Source organism: Citrus sinensis, chromosome 5, assembly GCF_022201045.2.
Source record: "Citrus sinensis cultivar Valencia sweet orange chromosome 5, DVS_A1.0, whole genome shotgun sequence".
Lineage (NCBI taxonomy): Eukaryota > Viridiplantae > Streptophyta > Magnoliopsida > Sapindales > Rutaceae > Citrus > Citrus sinensis.
Window position 1 is genome coordinate 33506587 of NC_068560.1, and position 23766 is coordinate 33530352.

General features: G+C 34.6%; 3 protein-coding genes and 1 non-coding gene across 10 annotated transcripts; 3 read left to right on the top strand and 1 right to left on the bottom strand.

Moving 5' to 3' along the window:
• Positions 1–4517: 4517 nt before the first annotated feature.
• Positions 4518–5638, top strand: LOC102628611 (probable calcium-binding protein CML44). The gene has a single exon (XM_006472809.4). It carries the CDS (start codon positions 4861–4863, stop codon positions 5368–5370), a length of 510 nt encoding a protein of 169 aa, XP_006472872.2. The 5' UTR covers positions 4518–4860; the 3' UTR covers positions 5371–5638.
• Positions 5639–9987: 4349 nt separating this feature from the next.
• Positions 9988–14658, top strand: LOC102626478 (uncharacterized). 4 transcript variants are annotated; one of them, XR_008054931.1, is made up of 7 exons: positions 9988–10638; positions 10728–10815; positions 10908–11609; positions 12146–12411; positions 12713–12801; positions 13930–14007; positions 14108–14658. It is a non-coding gene; the product is annotated as an uncharacterized LOC102626478 (transcript). The 4 variants fall into 4 exon arrangements; XR_008054929.1 differs by having other exon boundaries at positions 10005–10638; positions 10728–11247; positions 11450–11609; XR_008054930.1 differs by having other exon boundaries at positions 9991–10638; positions 10731–11609.
• A 269-nt stretch (positions 14659–14927) lies between these two features.
• On the bottom strand, positions 14928–16643 carry LOC102628895 (BTB/POZ domain-containing protein At4g08455). Its single transcript, XM_006472810.4, has 2 exons — positions 16175–16643; positions 14928–15653 (listed from the first exon to the last, which is right to left on the bottom strand). The coding sequence occupies exons 1-2, from the start codon at positions 16544–16546 to the stop codon at positions 15186–15188; spliced, it is 840 nt and encodes a 279-aa protein (XP_006472873.2). The 5' UTR covers positions 16547–16643; the 3' UTR covers positions 14928–15185.
• A 1066-nt stretch (positions 16644–17709) lies between these two features.
• Positions 17710–23691, top strand: LOC102629159 (PHD finger protein EHD3). Of its 4 annotated transcripts, XM_025096840.2 has the most exons (9): positions 17710–17909; positions 18498–18761; positions 19242–19306; positions 19784–19917; positions 20024–20149; positions 20256–20582; positions 21718–21807; positions 21954–21998; positions 22643–23691. In XM_025096840.2, the coding sequence occupies exons 4-9, from the start codon at positions 19873–19875 to the stop codon at positions 23522–23524; spliced, it is 1515 nt and encodes a 504-aa protein (XP_024952608.2). In that variant the 5' UTR covers positions 17710–17909; positions 18498–18761; positions 19242–19306; positions 19784–19872; the 3' UTR covers positions 23525–23691. The 4 variants fall into 4 exon arrangements, with proteins under 4 accessions (XP_024952608.2, XP_052297861.1, XP_052297860.1 ...); XM_052441901.1 differs by having other exon boundaries at positions 19242–19917; XM_052441900.1 differs by lacking the exons at positions 19242–19306; positions 19784–19917 and having other exon boundaries at positions 17713–17909.
• The last annotated feature ends 75 nt before the right edge of the window (positions 23692–23766 follow it).

The following is a 23766-nucleotide window of genomic DNA, read 5'->3' on the forward strand; positions in this document are numbered from 1 at the left end:
TATTATTATTATTATTATTATAAATTAACAAAAAATAATATTTATCATATGCCTATATATCTTTTCTCAACAACCATAGGTTTAGCTCACAACAATAATAATAGCTTAAAAACCACATCCCCACAGGCCACAGCTAAACAGGCCCCATATTGGAGATGGCATTTGCCGTCTAAACTCTGTGTTTCTGGAATTTTCGACAATCCATGATACATTAATTTTCAGGATTGTGTCAGCCGAAGCCCGAGTGCATTCACATGACAAAAAATTTTAGCTAGTCAGATTAAATAATCTTCCTATTTTTTTTATTTTTTTCAGATAACCGTACTTATGCAAAGTCTGACAATTTCATAGCAATCCCCGAAAAGGAAGATATAATTCAACTCTCTTTTTATTCACGCTTTATAAGCATTTCCTCAGTTATTGCCTTTGATAACTTATTCAATACTGAAAGTTAATTATATAACACGTAAATTAAACGTACTAAATTGTGTAATTTTGAAAATAGTCAAAACTTATAACAAATAAATAAATGGCAGGTATTATTCTGGGAAATTCTCTTGCACAAGTTGTGATATCATACGACTTTGAAAATTTCACCCCGTCTACATCGGCTCATACGAATATATCTGCCCATCCCAATCCCAATCCCAATCCCCATCCCCATCCCCATCATTGAATACATTTTTTTTTCTTTTTGGGGGGCTGAATTACTGGGTTGATTTTTCCAAGTCACTTACTCAGAAACGTCAATGCTGGAATATTTTTTTTTTTATCTTAACACGAGGTATTTTAGAGAGGGTTCCAATTGTAGGAGACACCTTTAAATCCGTACCAAAACTTAGATTATAAGTTTCCGCTTGAATTGGGAGGTACATGTTCTTCCAACAAAAATAATTTTCCAGCAACTTAAACTGAAGAACAAACTCAATCAAACCACTTAAAAAAACTCCATTGTCAGAAGACTTTAATAAGTAACAAAAAAAATTAGACGAGTCTTAGGTCAGCTGAAAAGTATGTTGGTACAGAAAGTTTGATACGAATCTAGATTTTTATGCAAATTGCAAAAGCAAACAAATTAGTCCGTGTTACATACAACACAGCAACCGAAGGACTTGCAATTATTTGTACTTTCATTTGTTTGTGAAAATTTGCACGGTACCCAGGAGTCGTACTTTGGTCAACAAAACTCGTACGGTTTGTTGCGTGGGTATTTGTAATTCGTAAAAGGTGGGGGCGGGGGGAGTGGGAAAAAAAAGGAAAAGATACTTTTCAAACTACAACCATTTAGGTTTTGTTTGAAATTATTATATTAAAAATGGTAAGCTAGAGAAAGATGAGAGAAATAAAGAAGAAAAGAAAAAAATAAGAGTGAATAGATAAAGAGAGAAGATAAATTTTTTTTTATTTTTCTATCATCTTTTTCTACATCAAAAATAATTTTTATTATATTTATATGCACGTACTTAATTTTGAAAGTTCAATAGTTACATAGTTATAATATTTGTTAATATATACCCTAGTACGGGTCCAACTACCTTGCATCATGGATTTGGTACCCCACTTCTTTGTCTCTTAGCGAATGAACCTTTAGATTGTGAACAAAAGTAGCTAACACCTAAGATTTAACAGTTGAAAAATGAGTAACCGGTTGAAGCTGTAGTACTAGTAAAACGAAAACAAAAAAGATAATTCAATCTAAATTCACAGAGCTCTCTCTCACATCTCTCTCTCTCCGTGAATACTCTTGTACTTCATCCATAATTGACTGTCACAACTCTCTCATCGTCACAGTTCTACAAGTAAAATTAGATGTTGCATTGAGAGAGAAAACTGCTGTTGCATCTCGACTTTGTGTGCTATTGCTATTACGTCTCTGCTCTATTACTACTGTAATTGAGGATCGACGGCTACTGCTGTCACTACTTCTCGGCTCCGTGTGGTGGTGTTGCTGCGTCTCTGCTCTGATTCGGCTAGTGATGGCGGCGGTAGTCCTGCTGCATCTATGTGGGTAAATTTTGCGGCATCTATTCTGTTCATATGATTATTAATTGATTTTGTTTTTCTGGTTTTTTGTTTATATGATTGTTAATTGATTTTGTTCCCCTGGGTTTTGTTCATATGACTGTTAATTGATTTTGTTTGTTCTTTTCTTTACTTGTTGTGATAAATTCAAGAAGTATGAGTTCAAATTGTTTTGAATGTATGATATGTGAAGGTCCTGCCTACAATTACTTTGGGCTAGTGTGTCAGTTGCAGGCTTTGTGGAGGGTCAGGTAAATAATTTATGAATAAATTGAAGAATTGGTGATATAGGTGGTTACGGCTGAAATTGCAGAAGAGTTTTCTTCAATTTCTACCCAGCAAGTAAATGTGATATTTACAATCTCAACAGACAAGAGAGTTAACAAGACAACTTTGCTATTCAATATGTGTTTCATTAATTCACTTGGGTATTGAAACCCCAAAACTTTACTAACACACAAATTAATTAATTGATATAAGCTCTATTTTTTAATGCAACACCTTATGCCATCAATTTACATAACCATAACAAAAATCTTCAGTTACAAGATAATGCCCCATAATATAGAATATTCAACAATAAAACATGCATGAAAATAAATGCAAGTGAATCAATACTTTGAAAACCATTCACCCATAAAATAAGAGTGCCACAATGAATACCCAAAGCCACCAACAAAATTTAAAAAAAAAGTAATTTGTGTAAAATGTTAATAGAGCCAAGCAAAGAAAACACAAGAAATAAGAGTATTGTTATTTTACCTGAAGAACTAGGGTGCCAACTCCAGCATCTCCAACTAAAACAATAATACATTTACCGATGGAAAATGTAGAATGTTCAAGACCTTCGTAGCCAGTTTCAATGGCAAGGGGAACACTTGCAGTCTCAACTCCATATATTAGTTTGTTATTTGTTTAAACACGTAAGTTGTAAAATATTTTCAACCTATTACATGTGCTTTTTAACCAATCAGTTTTTTCCCTCCAGGTGACCGACCATAACTTGTTTCTTAGGTTACTCCTGTTTCTCTCTGTGTTTCTTTTCCAGCTGTTAGATGAAATCTAACGCTGACTTTGGTAAATGACAAACGAGTGGGGTACGAAACCTATGATGCAAAGTAGTTTTGACCATATACCCTAATCATATATATATCTATGAGTATCAATAACTTTATCTCGCGACGTACGGGTGTAAATGTGGTTTAAAAGACTTAATCTCAACTACTCTTAGAGAGGCAAGAATGTTTTGTTTTTGAAATTCATGGTAGAGGTTAATGAAGATATATTTTATTTAGAAGAAGATTAATTAAATCATATTTAGGTGACGCACACGCTGCAATGAGGCTTATTTTCAAATTTTGTACGGGGCTCAACACACACACACACACACACATATATATATATATATATATATATATATATATATATATATATATATATATATATATATATATTAGAAAATAGAACTACGTTTCACGCGGCTTTGAAAAAAGAATTTAATATTATTTTTTTTTACTTTACACTTGATGAAACTGATAAAAAATATGAATTGATTTTTTTTTTAAGATGAGGCAGCCTTACAAAAAAACAAAAACAAAAAGCTATTAGCCAGCAATACAAATAAAGAAGCAACGCAAGATAAAGAATAAAATGAGAGAATATATTATAGAGTGATTTTATTCATTCCAATTGTGTGTGTACAAAACAAAAAAGATGAGCTCTCCTTTTATAGTTACATAATCACTCCATGAAATTAATGAAAAATTATGGATCATAATTCCTTGTGAGATAGTGGGAGTTATAGGGAAGTTAAAGGTTGCTAATGGGAAATAGTGGGGAGACTAAGAGATATATGTTATGAACATCTACATTTATTTTAATAAATTCATAACACTCCCCCTTAGATGTTCATTACAAAGAATATGCCTAATTAAAATCTTTATATAATTGTTATTGTGTAATAACAATCAAATTAATTATGAGAAGATGAAAAATCAAATTTAAAAGAAAATTTCTCTATTTATTAAATAATAGAGAATATATAAAGATGAGAAATGGTGATGTCACATCAACCCATCAAGTTCTAACTTTGTATATATATATATAGATATGAACGAGATCAAAGGGGTCGCCGACCAAACCTCATGACATGCTTTTCATTTGTTGCCACGTGTTTCTCAATGACACCGAGATGAAGATTGCCAAACAAAAATTGGTAGCTAGCATGCATATAAACAAGTAATTATTTACAATTTGAAGACCAATTTGTACAGATAAACAACAAATCAACTTAAAAATGATCATTTTAAAATCTGTGGGACTTCTTGCTCCCATTTTTTAAACGACAACTGGCAAATTACTTCTGCTCCTGACAAGAAATTGTTGTTAGAACATTAAATCAAGAGGGCCACCAAAAGACAGTGACTCAAGAAAAACAAAAAGAAGACAATGGATATGGGCACCACAGTCTGTAATAATCATAGAGGGAGATGTGAAGCTACATTATTTGGAGGAGGATAGGTATGGAAGTTTAACCACAAAAAAGAATAAAAACATAAAAGATCTTAGCCAGAAAACTAAATGAAACCAGAAACCCTAAAGATTATATCAATTTTGCAATCAAAGAGACAAAGACCCTTGCCGGCCCACGAACCTTCTTGCTAGCTTCCTCAGCTCTCTTGTTACCACAACATCATTGTTTCATTTTCTCATATAAATCTCTATATAAACCCAGTAAAGTGTTAAATCTAGAGTCAGTGGAAATGTAGAACTGGAATTGCATCTCTGGATTGTTAGTTAGTTAATTAGCATTGTATATTATTGTCACTCACTCACAATATGGCTCCTCTTACCGCCAATGACTTGCAAAGAATTTTCGAGAAGCTTGATCGAAATGGCGATGGCCTGGTGAGCTTGGAGGAACTCAACTGGGTTCTTGAAAGAATTGGGGTACATTTTACCCTTGAAGAGCTTGAAGCCCTAGTTGAAAAACCAAGCCTCTGCTTCGATGAATTCTTGTTCTTCTGTGATTCCATCATATCGAATAATAATAATAATAATCCCAATGCTGCTGCTGATGCTTCCCAGAATGCTGATGAAGCAGCTGATGATGACAGCGGCGACGAAGAGATCAGTGATCTTTACAAAGCGTTCAGTGTGTTCGATGTGAATGGTGATGGATTCATTACAAGCGAAGAGCTTCAGAGTGTGTTGGCGAGACTCGGATTGTGGGATGAGAAAAGCAGCCAAGATTGCAGAAGCATGATTTACGTGTATGATACCAATTCTGATGGGGTTCTTGATTTTGAAGAATTCAAGAACATGATGCTTCGTAGTACTGTTTCTTAATTCGTTATTAATTTCGTGCCTGTTAATCTTGACCTTGTTTTTTTTTTTTTTTATAATCTGTGAAATTATGTTGATTATATGATGGTCGTAATTTGTTAGACCCGAGATCAACATAATTAGCCGAGCTTATTAGATTATTTGTTGTTTTGTTTAATCTTATATATGTGTGTGTGTGTGTACGTATGATCCTTCAAATAATGCGTGTACATTGTGTAATTCTGTGTTAAAAATGTTTAAAATAGTATTATCTAGTTGGAGTTTTATAGTATCTCTCCGAAAAATCCATGTCCGTTTTAATTAAATAAAGCTTTCAATTATTATGTTTAAATAATTTATAGAATTGTTACATCAATTTTCGTATTACAACCGATATGGCACTAATTCAATCATAGAATCATTCATAAAGTTATTTTAAATATTTAAAATAATATTACTTAGGGGAGGATCCCGTTCTTTATATTGATAAACATTTTTTTTTTTCAAAAAAAAGATAGAGATACATGCGTAGAGCCGAAGTATAATTATTAACCATAGATCCATGAGGACGGAACTCTAAACAAACAATGGGCCAGAAACTTCTGGAGAGATTAGAAAATCTATACAATTCTTTTGTTTGAATCTCGGAATCACAACCAACATCCAAAGGCAATTATTGCATCTTCAGCTTCCAATTCCAAGTTCAAGTGCCAAATCTAGTCAATCAAATATCAAAATCATCTATATATAGAGGATTAGACTATTTAGATGCCACAAATAAGTCTCAAAAAATTTCAGCCACGTATTGTATGCCAGCCGCAAGAAGAACAAGTCAACTGACGTAGGCAATCCTAAATTCCAACCAAAGAAATCGGTTCCCCGACCCCAAAAATAAGATAGTGATGATAGAGCTCATAAATTCTTTTAATGTGACATTAATTCATTGGTTGAATAAAAATAAAAAATAAAAAAAATTATGTGGGCCAAGAGATATTTAATTCAATCAATTTTATTATGCCACATCAATTTGTATAAAAATTTGTGACTGTATTATTATTCAAAATAAAAATCAGATACATCAAATAATTAACTACCAAGTACTCCAACTACCAAACAATTATACACACACGGGTATCTAATAATCATCCACAATATATCATTTCCTTTTATCATCGATCATTTATTTATTTTGACACAACGCGGTGCCTCAAAGTTTGTTTTTTATTAGAATTTTTTCTTTTTTTGGTTTTAAATACATCTTTTTATTAGAGTTACAAATAGAATTTTGGAAAAAAGACAAGATCAACACACACACACACACGTATTTCCCTTGGCCTCGTCTTTAAAAATGCAACTTCTTATCAATATATGAAGAGTATTTCTTAATGGTTAATTTTAGAACACAAGTTAATAGAAAGCAGTGGCGAAGTTAAGAGTGGGCTAACCCGGGCTGCAGCCGGGGTTAGCTTTTTGGAAAAAAAATAATTAATTATAATTTATGAATTTATCTTCATTAATACTTATAAAAATATAAAAATAAATGTAATAGCCCACCCCAAAATATAGTGCTAGCTTCGCCACTGATAGAAAAATATAAAGATCAGAGTTAAGTATGGTTATGATAAATTAAATAGAATGTTACTGACATAAAAAACTTGGCAGGTCTAAAAACAATTCATACTATTATTTTATTTTATTTTATTTTTTCCAAGATGCAAAACAATTCATATAATTAAGTAGACCTTAACAATAAGTAGTTGGAGAAATTTATATAATTTTGAAGGTTCATAACTGACTTCATCTAACAAAGTCTTCTTAGAAAATTAGATACATTTGTAGAAGGACTGGTGGCGTATCACTTACTGGGAGATTTACATTACAAATAGAAAATTTGAGGCAGAAAGTTCAAGATCAACTTATATTGCCATATATTAATGTCCATGATAGGAACATTATTGGCTTACTTTGATTACTATCGTCAACTTGTTTTTTGCTTAGAAAATATGGGTCATATCTTTTTTTTCTTTGTTTCTCTTTTCCTAGCTAAAACGTATAGTTTGGATTGGGGCGATGACTTTGATATTTTTAATTTTAATCTATTCTCCGTAAGGTACGTAACAAAATAGATGGAATTCTTTTTTTAAATAATTACATGTCATGATTGTATACAAAGTATTCAGATGTATACTTATAATAAAACTATGATTATATTAATTTAATGCAGGTGCGTTAAATATATGTTGAAAAAGTTTTGTTGCCCCTAATGGTTCTACCCAGCTCGAATCCATATTGTTTAGGGTCCAATGTAATTTTCGGATACAAAATGGTTCAATATAACAAAAAAAAATTAATAATTAAAAGTAAGTTTTATTTATAAATTACATTAATTATGATGCTGGAACGGTAAGTGAAATATATTTGAAAATCAATATATACCTAACGATATTTTGTTTCACAAATGTACTATCCAAATTAAATTTAGATGTTTTGTGAATCTCCTTCTATTTTTTTTTAAAAAATTTTACAAGTTATATATCTTTCATTATACGTCCTAATTTTTCGCTGAGTAATGCATAAATTAAGATTTTTAATGAAAAATTTAAAATTTGTAACAATTATATATATATATATATATTAGATGATACTCATTGTGGTGTATGTCGGTTATTTCCAATTATTTTTCAAATGGACAATGCTGGGAAGTTGTTCAGAATAAATAGGGGTCAATTTAATGAGATGTTGTGGGCAGCAGCAGTTGATGGGGCTGGTAGTGTTTTTCTTGCCAAACTTGGGGTGCGTTTTATAGCACTAAATAGGGATGGTAAAAAGCGGGTTTGGGTCTGAGCTTGAACCACTTTAAATTAAGTACGAGGGGTTTGGAATTCATTTTTTTAAAATTATTATAAATTTAAAATAAATTAATAATCAACAAATTATTATAGTAATAAATAAATTAAGAAAAATTGATATTTTAAAGTAAAATAATAAATAAAGCAAATAAAATTTTATAAAACTAATTTTCTTTAATAATGAATTCTCTAATTCAAACACTCTGTTAATTAATTAACGTATAAGAGAAAATTTAGTATCATAAATTTGGCTTTTTTGAATCATCATTGATTTATAAATTAAGAATTTAAATGTTTTTTAAAGCTACTTTTTCAATTTTAATTGTATTATTCTAATTTATAAATTTATTTTAAAAAAAAAGTGAGCTTGATCCTGGTCCGAGCTTTTTTTCTTGAGTCCTTGTCCACGTGAGAGCTAGGCTGAAACCCGCGGTTCTGGGCCGAATGGCCCGGGTTTTTTTGCCCATCCTATCACTAAAGTATTTAGTAAACACTAACTGCTGTACTTTAAAAGTTATGTTGATATAATTTTTTACTTGTATGATGAAAAATTTATTATATTTTAAATATTTTTGTCAAAATTATTTTTTAAAATTATATTCACTATATATTATTAACTTTTGTTTCATAATTATAATTTTTTTCACAATAGTTGTAGCTGTTATGAAAAGATCTTATGTGGGAAAAATCTTCTTCTTTTTTCTTCTTTTCACACCTCAATTTCAAATAGGATCTTATTGACATATTAAGTTAGGACTAACAGATAAGTTAACATGGAAAAGTTTGATTAATCTTTTGGTGAAATATGATAAAATCTTATGTGGGAACGCTCTTATCATATCATCCATGAGACTTCCAATAGGGGTGTCAAAAAAGCCCGCCCGGACCGGACCCGGCCAATCCGGTCCGGGCAAAACCCGGACCGCATGCATATAAAAACCGGATCCGGGTTTGAAATTCTCAAACCCGGACATTTCCGGGCCCGGGTCCGGGTTCAACACAAAAAACCCGGAACCCGGACCGGACCCGGTTTTTTAATAAATTTAAAAAATAAATATATTATATATAAATATATAATTATGAATTTATGATATGTTAGATGTTATTTAAATTTATTGTGTTGTTGAATTTAATTTATTTATTTTATATATAGATTGAATGAGTTTAAGTTAGAAATTAGATGAATTTAGGTATTAGAAAGTAGATTGAAATAATTTTTATTTATCATTTGTGCAAAATTTGCATTGTTAATGTGTTATATATTTGTATTTGACTATTTTCTTTTTTAAAGTTTGAGATTGAATGAGTTTATTTGATTATTTTCTTTTTTAAAATTTACATTGTTAGAGAAATGAAAAAAAAATTAAAGAAAAAAATTGAAAAAAAATTGAAGTTATCACATGCGGGTTTTAAAAACCCGGATCAAAACCCGGACCCGGAAGGTGCCGGGCTCAAGCCCGGACCGCACTCGGAAAAACCGGGTTTTAACCCGGGTCCGGGCTTGCATTTCTCTCATCCGGTCCGGTCCCGGGCAACACCAAAACCCGGACCGGACCCGGATTTTGCCAAGTCTAACTTCCAACAACAAAAGCAACCTAACGAGAGAAACGAAGAAAAATCAAAAATCAAAAAGAAGAAAAACAAAAAAACTTTGATTTGTTCATGGTTGTAAAATTTAGCCCAGCTGGCACAGCGGGCTTCTGGGTTTAGAAAAGGCTTTAGATTCATGGAGTAACCAGCTAAAATTTTGAACATGGGCTCAGCCCAACCAGGATTGTTTCTTTTTTTTTTTCCTTAATTTTACAAAATTGAGAGACGAGTGGGACCCAGAAACTCAAACGTGAGTACAAACCAAGTCTCCGCTGTCGCATTCTCCCGCCACACCACCGTACCGTCCGGTCCGTCACCCACTTCACAAATGCTGATAAGTGATAAATCCGTAAACCACCCATTTAAACACTTTCCATGTCACTTGTTTTCCCTTTCTGTTTTTTTCCTCCCCAAATGGTTTCTACTCAATTTTCCCGAGAAGCAAACAATGTCCACCGCCGTAACGACGGCAGCAGATGTTATTGCAACCCCAAGTTTATCAAATTCTCCGCTTTAGTCCTCCTCTCCCTCCCCTTCCCCTTCCTCATCCACCACCTTTCCTCCTCTTCCACCTCAAACAAAACCATCAAGTTAACGATTGTCAGGACAGGAATATTGGATGAAACAGGGGCCATGGCCAGGCAGTTTGAAGGAGAAATGGGTTCGCTTGAGCTATTCAATGATTCCATTGCACTTGCTGAAAACGAAGCCGAAAACGATAAGGGTGGTGGTGGTGGTAGGGGTATTCGGCAATGACAAGTTTCAACGCCACTGTCCTCAAAACGGTTAAAATTGTACCGTGCCACGTCCCAGTGGCTACAAAATTCCGTTTAAGTGGGCCAAGAGTCTAGACGTAAGTTTTTGGAATCAATTTCCTTTTACTTGATGGAACTTCCTTTTTTCTTTTCTTTCCTTTGAGCTGATTATGAGATTTAATACTAGTAGGTGTGGTTCAGTAACTTGCCAGAGAGTGGGCTCTGAAACTAAGTATCCCAATGGAGCGGATGAGTACTTGAACTGGATTTCGGAGGTTGACACTTTGGCAAAATTTCAAATTCTTAGTAGATATTAGTATTCTGAATGTGCATTATGTTGATGCGGTCTCTTCACTTAATATTGTAGATGGTTCCTGATATTGCATTTGGCCATAGCACCCGAGTTGTCTTTGATGTTGATTGTGGAGTAGCAAATTTTGGTGCCTATTTAAACACAACGTAAAGTGATCACTCTGTCAATATCTCTAAATGATAATTATTAGACTAGTGTCCAGTTTGCATTAGAGTGTGGTGTGCCAGCCATGTTGGCAGTGTTTGCCACAAGCCGGTTATTGTATCCAAGCCAGGCTTTTGACTTCATACCTTGTACAAGGTGTCAAATTAATGTTATTTTGAGTACCGTGTCTTTATTTGGTTACCAGAACCAGTATATGGAGATGGAAAGATTCGAGTTGAGCAATGGAAAGGTAAGTAGCCCATTCTGTGAAATGTTATTTTGAGTACCGTGTATTGCAGTATAAGTATATTGTTCTCTGAATCTCCTTCCTTTATCTTCTTTATCATTAGCATTATCATCGTTCTTTTTCATATTCAACAACACAATATTTGTTCAATATGAAAATTATGCCTTTCATTTGCTGGAATCCGTATTTGGTTATCTTTGCACAGAAATGGAAAACCTTACTACTTCCATTTGCTGAGAACTTGTGAAGAAGGAGGGATATATTGCTATGTGGAGAAAACCTGTAAACAATACTTGCTATGCCAGCCATGGTGCTGGAGTGCAACCTCCAATATGTGATTCTGATGATGATCCAGAAAATGTCTGGTAAGCTCTGTTTCACAGTTTCAAGTTCACTGTGCTCAGTGATTCAAACGTACTCACATAAATGATATTCTGCGTATTCAGTTATGGACCCATTTTTGCTATAGTTCCTTAGATTGAAGTATAGGAATGAGTGTTCATAAGTGATTAAAAGGAAGCTAGAAAATATTTAAATCATTAAAAGACTTGGTCTTTTCTCAAAGTAGATCTTCAGTAAACTTCCATTTGAAAATTTCTTGCAGTTTTGAGCTTTATTTTTTATTTTTTCCTTTTTTCATTTTAAAATTTGCTTCAGTCATGTGGTGAGATTGTCATATTATGCAGACCGATTAAAGTTCATCTTCAGTTTTCATACTATGGGTATCCAATTTTGTACCACGTATGAGGCAACAAAAGCTTTGTTTTGGACAACGTTGTAAAGTGTAAAAACTTTTCTTGAAAAGTCAACACCAATTTGAGAAGAATTTCCTTTGGGCTGTGTTCTGGTTGAATGACTGATCATACTAATCCATCTACTAATTCTGGTGATGTCTTTTCAGCTATGTTGGTGCGAGGGCATGCATCACAGAAGTACAGAACTGCCAGAGAATGATTATGGATCTAATAATACAACATGGCCTGCATGCCTTCATGATCCACCTGACAGGCCTCAGAGTATAAAAATGGAAGCCGACATATCTAGATAGGAACTCTGTAGGGCTGAGTCAAAAGATCGGAATGACACAGTAGATGGTTTGTTAAGGTTTTCCACTGGAAAGAGATGAATCTATGAAATCTCACAGGACATGAGGGTTGGATTTGGAAGGTACCATCTGTTTATTAGTTTCTACTTTTTCAATGCCTTTTAGAAGATACTATTTGGACAGAGCTTAGGTAGAAACTGCTTCAGTCCTGAAGTAATTATGTTGTGTGGACAAAGATAACTCACTATTATCTGGCATTTAAAAAGTTCTAACATACTCGAGTCGCCTCTGTCTGCACGGAATGATCTGATTGCATAACAGAAGGAACAGTGCCCATTGCATTGAACCGAGGCTCTGGCTTCACATTTAGTTTTCTAACATGCCAAAGTGAAAAAATTAATTGATACTTCTGACTTATGCCAGGTTTGCAGCAGCTTTGGATGATCTACAATGTGACTGCTGGGTGATGAGTTTTGTTCCTGTTAGTGGTTTCAGTTACTTCTGTTAGAGAGGTGATTAGTTATACTTTTATATAACACAAATAGTACTGTCTTTGTTTTCTGAGTGGACAGCTGGTCCACTATCTGTTTTCACATCTTCTTTATTAATACATTTTTCAGTTTCTTATCCCAAAAAAAAATAAAATTAATCACTTGCTGGTTATATATGACTGTGGACTCATACGAGTGATGCATGACTGGTATGGATGACTCATATTAATTCTTACCTTTTTTTTTTTTCAAATTGCTTCTTTTTTCGTGCTTGTTAGATCAATAGCATTTTTCTAGACTCCATTTATCATCATTACATTAAAATGATTCAAAACTAATGATATTTGTAAATCTGAATTCTTTTGCTGGTTGGAATTATTTGGATGATTTCCAAACATAAGTTGTTACTTCTCCTTAGCATCAGTGACTTGGAGGACTTTCTTCCTTCTTGAGGAAACGGATTTTATTAAAAATACTTTGTAGGATAAAATTTGTTTCCATTTGTGTCATCTAGAATTCTTGTATCTACTATTCATTCTTTTCCATTACATATTCACCTTGCAAACTGGGGAAGTTTTAATGTATCTGGGGTTATGATCATTTAGAACCTCATCTAGAGTCAGTCAACCCGAATCTTTGAATAGACTACATTTCAAATGTTGGTAAAATCGGCATTATAGAGCTGAGTTCCACGAATTTGATAGTTGAAAGGTAGGACGGGTGACAACAAATATATCTGAGAATTAGGGATATTGAAGTATTCTTGAAAACTGTCCAATTCAATAATCTATCAGTTACTCTCAAGGCTATTTCATGCATAAGAAGGACTCATAGGTGCCTTGGTGTCATGTTTGTGCTTAATGGAATCAGTATATTGTTGATCATTAAGTGTCAAGAAAAGATTAGGGAGATTCTTGGAGAGAAGATTTCGGAAATCCAGATTAGTGATAAAAATTGGATAAGGGAAACATAGATCGATTGAATACATTCCTTGTTTGCTGCACACTATATGATTGGCTTATACTGCAATTTTTTTGTGTTGAATTGTTCAGACTTCTATGATTACTAGCAATTTTCTAGGGGACTTCTGAATCTTATTTCGTTCTGTTGTTGCTAACATCTTGAGCTTTACTGATGACAATTTCCCAGGTCTGAGCCCTTTGATACGTATACTAGAACATATGACCAATTGCACGCAACAGGACTCTTCTCTGTTGAGTGGAAAAGGTACAAGGAACGATTTTTTCCTGTTTGTCCTATATCTACCGGAAAGCATATTCGTTACAGAGGAAGCTGAATATACATTTTTCGCCGAATTTTGTAACAGGAACAGATGTATTTTTTCAACTATCATGCTCTAGATGGACCGAATACTAAGATGAGGTGAGTATGTTTATATAAGAGACTCAGTATCCCTTATGGATGAACTTCCGCAAATAGCAACAGCTACGAGATGGGTGGGGTGCCCCGTCTATGTTGACTCAGGTGAAGGTCCCCATTCAAGCTGGAAGGATTTGATTTGTGGAAAACGTCTGGGACAACTCTCAAGCTTGATTGGGATAAAAGTCAGTGGAGACCTAGTAGCATGGTGTTTGAATCATTTGGGAATGGTGGGAGTCATGCGGATAAGTGAACTGAAAAGAGGATAACTCCAGCTAATTGTAATGAAAAGCACGTTAACAAGGTATTCTAAACTGAAGATTTCACATTTGAATCATATGGTAAACGCAAATAAAAGTATTGTTTTTATCGTCTTTCCTTGCAAATGTACTTGTAGATTGAGAAACTTTGTTTCACTTCTGATAGTTTATACAGGCAGGAAGATGTAATAAAGTATTATGTATACAAGCCATGAAAAATGAAAATAACTTCGTGCCCTTGAAATTTTGCCATCTCAGCTTTTACATTCTACTTCCCCTGTGATAAAATTCCTCTTTGTTTGTACCATAGGGTTTTGCCTGCTTGGAATTTCCTGGTTGCCACAATGCCACACTCAGAACCAGAAGCACAACAAGCATCATTTAGAGTGCTAACAGCAACAGCTTATAGCTATATTCCAGAAACTATCATTGATATATGCAAATGTCTCAATACTTTGAAGCTCACTTAGATGATACCAGTGGAAAATTAAAAAAGGGTTAAAAATATTCTATGACAATAATTGCCTAATTGGCACAAGATAATTTTTTAATATTCCATGAAATGTCAGTAATTTCAAGTTTTGCTACCAATAGCATAGCAGCCATCACAGATATTGTTTTCATCTTCAAACTTCAACATATCCCTTGGAGTGAAGACAAAGCACTACATTAGATAATTAACACTGATCAATGACTCATCTCCCATTCTAAAATAATACAGGGCTTGCTTCAGATCTGATCAGCACACCCAGAAACCTTACACACCTATTGCTTCATTGGAGAATCCTTAAGGACTGCAGTATTCACTTGCTTGGAAAGGTAAGCTTCATAGATTTCCACTACAAGTCGGGGATCCTTCTCCACGAGCTCCCTATACTCCTCGCACTTGGTAAGCTTGTCCATGTTGTCCGTGATCAATGACAGTGCTGCTTCAAGCAACTGCTTTGCATTGTGCTGGTGCGCAAAAGCATAGTTCACAACAGAATTGTCCCAATTCAGTTTGGATACCAGGAACTTCTCACAGTATGCTTTAAGATGCTTCACCTGATATTTTTCAGCCAACTCCAAAAGGTCACAGGCCAATTGCTCATCAAGGCAAGCTTCTGCAGTATACAAATAATTGACAAATGCACGAAGGGCATCATATGATACATCACTGATCTTTATAGTGCCACTCCGACTTTCTTCCATTTCATTATCTAGCATGGCTTTAAACACTGGAGAACGACTCACCTTATAAATGATCAAAATTAGTTCCAACTTCCAAAGAAACTATTATAAAACAAACAATTCATCCATTTATCATCAAAGAAATCCAAAGAAACACATGCACAGAGTTCCATACTCTGTTTTCATAATACAGAAATTCAAAAAATCCAAAGCATATTAAGAAAATACAAAGAAAATAACTCAATAATTTCCCTTCTGTGCGTCTCCAGATCCATATCATGAATAGCACATATCAAATACATATGATTGATTAAATTTTAACTGTACACTCGTGTCACAAAATCTTTGATTAAAATTCTGCACAACTTAGATAAACCCTGATCCAAATTCATCAAGTACGAGGTTTAATCAAAATAACTAGGTCATGCTAGTAAGTACTGGGCTTCTGCAGCTGAAATATTTGATAAACAACGTTAACTTGACAGCTAATAATTATAAAATCATCAGCTAATTATACTTGATAGCTAGTAGCTAGTGATCGTATTTTAAAGCGAGGCTTAGGAAATAAAATTATGAGTTCTCACCAAAACGGCCTTATGAGCGGGGACGGGAACGGCGGGGCCAGCAGGGCCGGATTCCGAGGCGGCGACCAAAACGACGTCGGTATAACAAGGTCCGCAGTGGGACCTACTGCTGTGATGATGATGATGATGATGATCGAGTGGAGACCAAAACCTTAAAAAGGCGACTTTAGCTTTAAGATCTTCGATTTCTCGCTTCAGCTCCTCCTCCGTCTCGCTCGCCTCCTCGTAACACTCCTTGCATGTGCCCGCGTCCCGGGTCCCGTACTCCTCCCTGCAGGAGATGCAACGCATCGTTTCGGATTCGGCTTCGGATTCCGAATCCGTACCCGACATGTCTGGGTGGCGAGTCGAGTGGCACCGACGTCCCCGCATCTTTTTTTCCCCTTAGAGTTTCCGTTTCGGTGGTTGATGGTAAAATGAAAATTATAGCCTCTCGTATCTACCTGCGTACACAATAAACCCTCACTCCCCAAGACACTAGCACGACCCACTACTAGCTTAGTAGGATTTGATGTGTTTTGTCTTTTTGTTTCTTTTTCTTTTTTAATTTGTTTCGTAGTTTTATCCCAAAACAAAATATATTAGGATATTTAAATTAAAATTCAGCTTTTTCAAAAACTAAGCATAATATTTTCTAATATTTAAGAATTAAAAAATGCATCTGATCAAATTGATTTTTAAATTAATAAGCCCATCCTATCATAATATAATAGACACACTAATTGTAGTTCCACAACTTAAGCATCGTTTAATGATCTTATTTTATTCACTTAGTTAATTTTATAATAATCATTTTTCAGATGTAGAACGATATTCATGTTGTAATTGGACTACCAACCTTAAGTTAAATTTACTACCTGCGAGCTTATTAATAAATTTTGTGATATGAAAGTATTATTCAATTCTCCATTGAAAATTAAGTCCTGATTATAATTCCATTAAATTTTTCATTTCATTTCATACAAGTTACTTGTATAAAATGAAAGAAGACACACCTAACAAAAATGAGTATATAAATAATTTTTTTCTCCCGTGTAACTCAACATATTAATAAAATCTCTCATAAATGGTTGAAGATAAAGAAATATAATGTTGGGAAAAAAAACCAACAACCATGGATAATTAATACATCATTTTGCACCCAAATTATCAAGTCAATTTAATAACATACAATACAAGAACATTTTTTGAGTCCTTCCCCAAGGGTAGGATTTTCCAAAATTTAAATGAAGAAGCCATTTTCGGTCTATGCTTAAAATTATATGATAAATCGAAAATCTAAGCTGGTCTCTACATAATTATGCTTTTTTTTTAATCATGTAAAGTAATATTAAAAAAATAATAATATAATCCAAAGAGAACAAGTTAGGACTTGGGAATTATAAAGCGACCAATGGCCGTTGACTCGCGTATGACTTTCCAGTGATGAAAACCGACACCTGTCAAGACTCAAGTGTCAACACGTCACCCCCCGCTTCCGCTGGGTGCTGTCCAAAGACTCCATCACAATCGGGTCGCCACCCCCGTACCCGACCCGGAAGACACACAACTAAAAGATAAATAAAGAAATAAAATAGAAGAGGGAGTGAGAGACTGGAAAAGACGCACTGTTTTCTTGAAAGATTTTAAAGAAACACGCGGATAAGTCTTTAAACTTGGAAGAGACAAAGAAAGAGGCCTGACACAAGATTAACCTCTTCATTTGATTGTTAGGGTTCTGAAATTATTCGCTCTGGTAAGCTTTTCTCCTCTAAATTCTCTTTTAGCTTTGTTTAGCAACTGTTTGTTAACTGTGTACAATGCGATTGAAAAAGAACAACACACTAAATGAATTAAATTTTATTTTTCAGTTTCTGAAATATAGGAGTTAGAATTTTCATCTATAGAGTTTCTTTTTAGTAGGTGGATTGGTTCAGTTTATTTATTTCCTTGTTCTTTTCCCTATAGATTGAGCTGTAGGAAGTGCTGCGAGTCAATGTTTCGTTTTCTCGTCTAATTTCCATGTAACTAAATAGTATTTTAGGTTTTGGAACACTCAATTGGCTCAAATTTTGGTGTTATTTGCTGATTTGGTGTATATTGTACAGTGAGTGTTTAATCGATCGAATTGAGTTTTGTAATGCTTGAATGTGGCTGTAATAAGGAAACCCTAAATTTTCTATTTCTGATGGATTTTTCCTGAAATAAAATAGCTGGTTTTAACTTCATTATCATATATCATGGTTTTATTAGTTTAATGGGTATGTAACAGTTCATTGTATGTTATAAAACTGTTGAATGTTTGTGCCCCATTGAAATCCTAATTTGGTGGTGAAAAGCTTAGGTGCATTTTTTTTGTCTTATGGTTTTTGAAGAAATGGGTGGTGAAGAAGGAACAAGCAATGGTGATACGGAGTGGTTGAAAAGAGAAGAGTTGAATAACGGATGTGGAGTCAGAATTGAGCATGACTTTTTTTATGGGAGCTCGAGCCTAGGTGAGGGTTTTCGGACCTACAAGAGGCGGAAGCATGCAAATTCGAGTTCTGAGGGAAAAAGTTTAGAGGATTGGACGGCTTCTGTGGAGACTGCTGATAAAAACACTGAGCAGGTATGTTGCCATGAATGTATTTATGGTATAAATGCTTGCAAGAATAAATTGGTTTCTTCACTATAATAGTGAATTTGTGAGATAAATTTTGCTAGTTTTGAAGTTCAAGGAAGAAATATGAGTTGTAAAGATTTCAAATGATGTTAAAATATGCCATGCAACTTTTAATAAGTTGTAACACTAGGCTTTGAATGACATGAGTAGAGAAAAGTTGTCACTGATAGGATAACCTGTTTAGAGATTGAGTGAATCTGTTACTTGCTAGCATTCCCTCATTATAACTGTTGCCTACCTGAATGGTAATCAAAGGGTATGGAAGGCTATGACGCGAGTCTTGTGTATATCTGTGGAATTCTGGAACATTAATCAAAATATATGATAACTGGGCAGGATTTGTGAGATCTTGGCCTGTATTGCCATTGACAGTTAATGTTTCTCCATTTGTTCACCTTTTCATATATCTATTCTTGGTAATTGCAGGGAGCTCTACGGTTTGATTGCCAAATGAAATTTCTTGCTGATGTGACACTTTTATAAGTTGTGACGTATCCTACTTCATAAGCATTGGAAAATGATTATATATTTTTATGAAGCTCATGAACTTTGTTAATGTATTCATAAAAGTTTAGTACTTATCACTTATGTATGATTTGCAGCACATAGTCAGCCTGCTTTTATCCTATTTATTATTGCTTTAAAAAATACTGGTAGAAGAACTTGCATCTGTAAGTTGTTTGGATGGGAGTTCCAGAACAAAATAATTTGCAATTGTAGCCTGGTATTCAAAACAAAACTTCCATGTTATTAAGCCATTTTCTCTTTTGCTGCTGCGTAGTTGGATAATCAGAAATTTGGTTTTGTCAAACATTTATTTGTGCAACTTAAGGTTGCCAGCATGTTGGCTTTAATATAACGGTTTTGGGTAAGGCTGGGTTAGTAGCCTCACTTTTGGGCTCTTTCGAAAAATTTGAGTGTATGGGAAAATGTATTTAACATTATGTTATCCTTGAAAAAGGAAATAGCCTGATAAATCGGCTTAGACTTTAATAGTTGATCCAACTGATGGAATCTCCTGCCTAGTTTTCACTTTTTTGGATTGTGATGATTTTTCATGGTCTTTGGCTTTGTTGAAGCAACTTGGTCTCATGCTGAGTTTGTAAGGAACTATAGGACACATTTATATGCAATTTTTTAACATGCCTTGTCTTCTGGAATGACTATGGTGCTTTTTTTTTTTAATTTTAATTTTTCACTTATTGCAGAACTTCAGAGATGTTGTACTGGAGCACCTGTATCAGTCATTTAGTGATGACGAGGGTGGCGTACAGGGATGTATTCGAGAAGCACTTTTGTCTCACCCAGAAATGGATTGTGCAACAACAGTTAAGGTCGGGGCTGCACCAGATTTGCTTGTATTGGACATCATGTGTTTTCCATCTCTATTTTTCCTTCTCCTTCAGAAATTTTTTTTAGTTCCGTTTGTGTATGTTGCAGGGATTGAATACTCTTCATGAAGATAGAAACAAATGCTTGCAAACAGGGATTCATAATGGAACCCAGTATCTGACTAAAAGTCATGTGGGTGTTATATCAGATGGACCTTTACATAGATCAGATCGCCGTACCAATACTGATATGTGTCAACGTGCTTTCTTGGAGATTATAACTTCCGAAAAGTTCACTTTACTTTGCAAAGTACTTCTTGGAAATTTCCAAGGAATCAAGGTTGACAGAGTTTTCAACTTATCTGCAATTAACTCAAGGATGAAGCAGGGAGCATATGAAAATTCACCCATGCAATTCATGGCTGATGTGCAACAGGTATTATGAGTTCCATGTCAAAACTAATCATCATTGCTTGAGTTCCCTTTTTGGAGTTGGATGTCAAAGAAATAGTGCTTCAATGTTTGGTTGGCTTAGTATTCCGCTGATAGTTGGAGCAATCTGGTGTCAATTTTGAGGGTTTTCAGTATTGTGGTGATTTGTATGGGTGTATATTATCCTCTCAAAGATAAACTTGTATGTTACTGATAATGCATATCAAGTCTTAGCTCCAGGAGGAAGTTATAACTGGATTTTTTTTTTTAACAAATATATAAGAAGAAAATATCTGACACTATTAGTTACATTTTTCATTTAATACATGAGATTTAAATGTTATTGTTTGGGCTCATTTCACTTCTTTTCAATCTCCTAAGCGTCGTCTCTGGTGTGGAAAAACTTGTTTCTCCATGGCTAGATCAAAGATTTTCCTTTAAGAAGGTGTTATTATTCGTACATGGCATTTCAAAATCTCAGACATGGTTATTGTTCTTTTTCCTCTTTTTGATACATATACATCCCGATTCTTTACTTTCATGATAGAATGTATGCAAGCCTTGTACACACTGATCCATAGAGATATTCTTGGTAAATGCTTATGGGCATTCATCTTTCTTTGATGAATATAAGTACCCTACCATTAATTCTCGCCCGAAATGCAATTTTTCTGATGCATGAGATTATGAAACGGGCAATGCTTGTGCTCCTCATCTTTACTAATGGAATTCAAATGTTATTTTTGGCGTTTTCCATGTGTTCTTTCTGATGTTGACTGTGTTTAATTGTGCATTCATGAACTTGTATTATTGTTGAACTATTTACCTTCGTCCTTCTGTTTCTTTATAGATGTTTGTTCCTTCATTTTGTCCCCATTTTATGTGAGAGTAAATGCAATATAATATGCGTGCTTTTTAATTGCGGGGAGACTGATATGCAACTAACTATAACTATAAATTGTCTTTTTGAAATGTCAATCTTCTGAGTGTCATTACAAATGAAATACATACCAACATTTCAAAATTGATTTTCTGCAGAAGCTCTCATTATTTGTTATTTTCATTTTCTAGCCTGATCTTCTTCAGACAATTTAAGTACCTTTTTCCTCTTATACTTCACTTTGTAAAACATTTGGCAGGTATGGAAGAAGTTTCAAGAGATTGGTGCTGAAATAATTACTCTTGCAAAGAAACTTTCAGAGTTGTCTCAAGCTTCGTACATTGAGCATGTAAGATACCAACTTGTGGATGTTCGTTTGCTTTGAGTACTCGAGTTTTATGCTGAACAAATTTCTTCCTTGCTTCTAAAATTTGATAAGTTCAGTTTATGGTTGCTTGGAGCCTGCCTCAGTTAAAATATTTGTTTCTCTTCCAGGTGGGAGGCTCAGCACACTGCAGTTATGATGAAAGGAAAAATGAGGTAAAGCTTATGATGTGCTCTCACTGGCATTGGTAATACAAAGAACTGAAGCTTTTGAATTCACATGTGCATATAATTGTCAATATATTATTTGATATTTAGGCTGAGTTATGTGCCTGCACCATAATTACATTGGAAATAGAGCATTGTTTAGCATTATCAGGGAGCATTATTTCTTCTTGGGAAGTTCAACAGTATTTTAGCAACAAAGTTCCGTCTACGGTGGACTTGCATTGGGATTTTAATGGTTCATTTTGTCTCATATATCTCCAGCTGTTTGTTCACTGGCAGTTTGAATTAGCTTAATCAGGCAGGTGGAAACTTCTTCCTTTTCCCCTCCTGTCTCTGGTGATAATTAAATACATTTAGTATTTTTGTTTTTAAAGCTGGTCCTTGCTTTGGCCTCAACCAACTCAACTCAGCCACAGTTGTAGGATTTTGGCTTGCTTGAAGTTTCTCTCCATTCTACATGCAAAATTTACCAGCACTTTAGCATATAGGTTAGGTTACTTTTTGCAGAGAAAGTGATCAAATCCAATATAAAAATGTTATTTACAGTCTTGTGATGAACTTATGAGTTTCAAAACTTAACCTATCCGATCTTAGTAATGAGGGATATTTGAAACTTTTTGCCCGCGTCGCAGTTATCTACCATGGAACCTGATTCTGTTGTTAAAGTGGAGCAAACCGCAGCATGTGATGTGTACAAGGTTCACACTTGCAGGCAATGTGAGGAGAAGGCTGGTGAGAAGGATGGTTTAGTGTGCGATTCATGTGAGGAAATGTATCATCTCTCCTGTATTGAGCCTGCTTTCAAAGATATCCCTCCAAAAAGTTGGTATTGTGCTAGATGCACTGCAAAAGGATTTGGATCACCCCATGAGAATTGCATAGTTTGCGAGAGGATGAATGCCAATGCCCCCAGGATCCAAATTAATCAAGCTGGTGATGAGATTTGTCCGGCAAACGGGGAAACGTCTGCAGAGTTTGAAGAGAATTCAAATTGTACTACAGCTAATGTCGATAAGCCAACTGATAACGGGGTTGACAGCAGGGAATCTCTGAACTTATGCAAAATTTGTGGTAGTAAGGTAGAAGAAAGTAGTGACAAGTTCAGATCATGTGAACATGCCTTTTGCTACAGTAAGTTTTATCATGAGAGATGCTTGACGCCAAAGCAGTTGAAACGTTATGGTCCCTGTTGGTTCTGTCCTTCTTGTCTATGTAGGGCTTGTCTTACTGATAAGGACGATGAAAAGATTGTTATGTGTGATGGGTGTGATCAGGGATACCACCTATACTGTATGGAGCCGCCGCGCACTTCGGTTCCCAAGGGTACGTGGTTTTGCAGAAAATGTGATGCTGGGATCGAAGAAATACGCAGGGTGAAGAAGGCATATATGCATAAACGGAAAAAGCAGGATGAAGAGGAATCGGACAAGGGTAGGGGAGGAATGGATATGCTTTTAACTGCAGCTAGGACCTTAAATTTTCAGGAGATGGCAGCAATCGATGGTAGTAGATAGGGACTGCAGGGGCCATGTGCCCCCACTGACTTGAGCAACATGATTAGAAATGTATTTTAAAAAAATTAATTCAACAAAAAAGAAAGGTGATAATAGGAAGTTAACTTGTATCCTTTTCGTTTTTTTGTTATTGATTTAATCAAAAATAAAATTTCTATTAACTTGTATCTTTTTCGTTTTTGGTTATTTGATTTAATCAAAATAAAATTGCTTGACATTGTTTTTGGAATTTTATGTATGGT

Bases quoted from the DNA above. Each gene is read 5' to 3' on its own strand.
- LOC102628611 (XM_006472809.4), top strand. From the start codon at position 4,861: ATGGCTCCTCTTACCGCCAATGACTTGCAAAGAATTTTCGAGAAGCTT.
- LOC102628895 (XM_006472810.4), bottom strand. From the start codon at position 16,546: ATGCGGGGACGTCGGTGCCACTCGACTCGCCACCCAGACATGTCGGGT. The intron at 15,654-16,174 runs GTGAGAACTCAT...ATCATTTATAAG, and splicing joins CCGCTCATAAGGCCGTTTTG to GTGAGTCGTTCTCCAGTGTT.
- LOC102629159 (XM_052441900.1), top strand. From the start codon at position 18,516: ATGGTTTTTGAAGAAATGGGTGGTGAAGAAGGAACAAGCAATGGTGAT. The intron at 18,762-20,023 runs GTATGTTGCCAT...CACTTATTGCAG, and splicing joins CTGATAAAAACACTGAGCAG to AACTTCAGAGATGTTGTACT. The intron at 21,999-22,642 runs GTAAAGCTTATG...CCCGCGTCGCAG, and splicing joins ATGATGAAAGGAAAAATGAG to TTATCTACCATGGAACCTGA.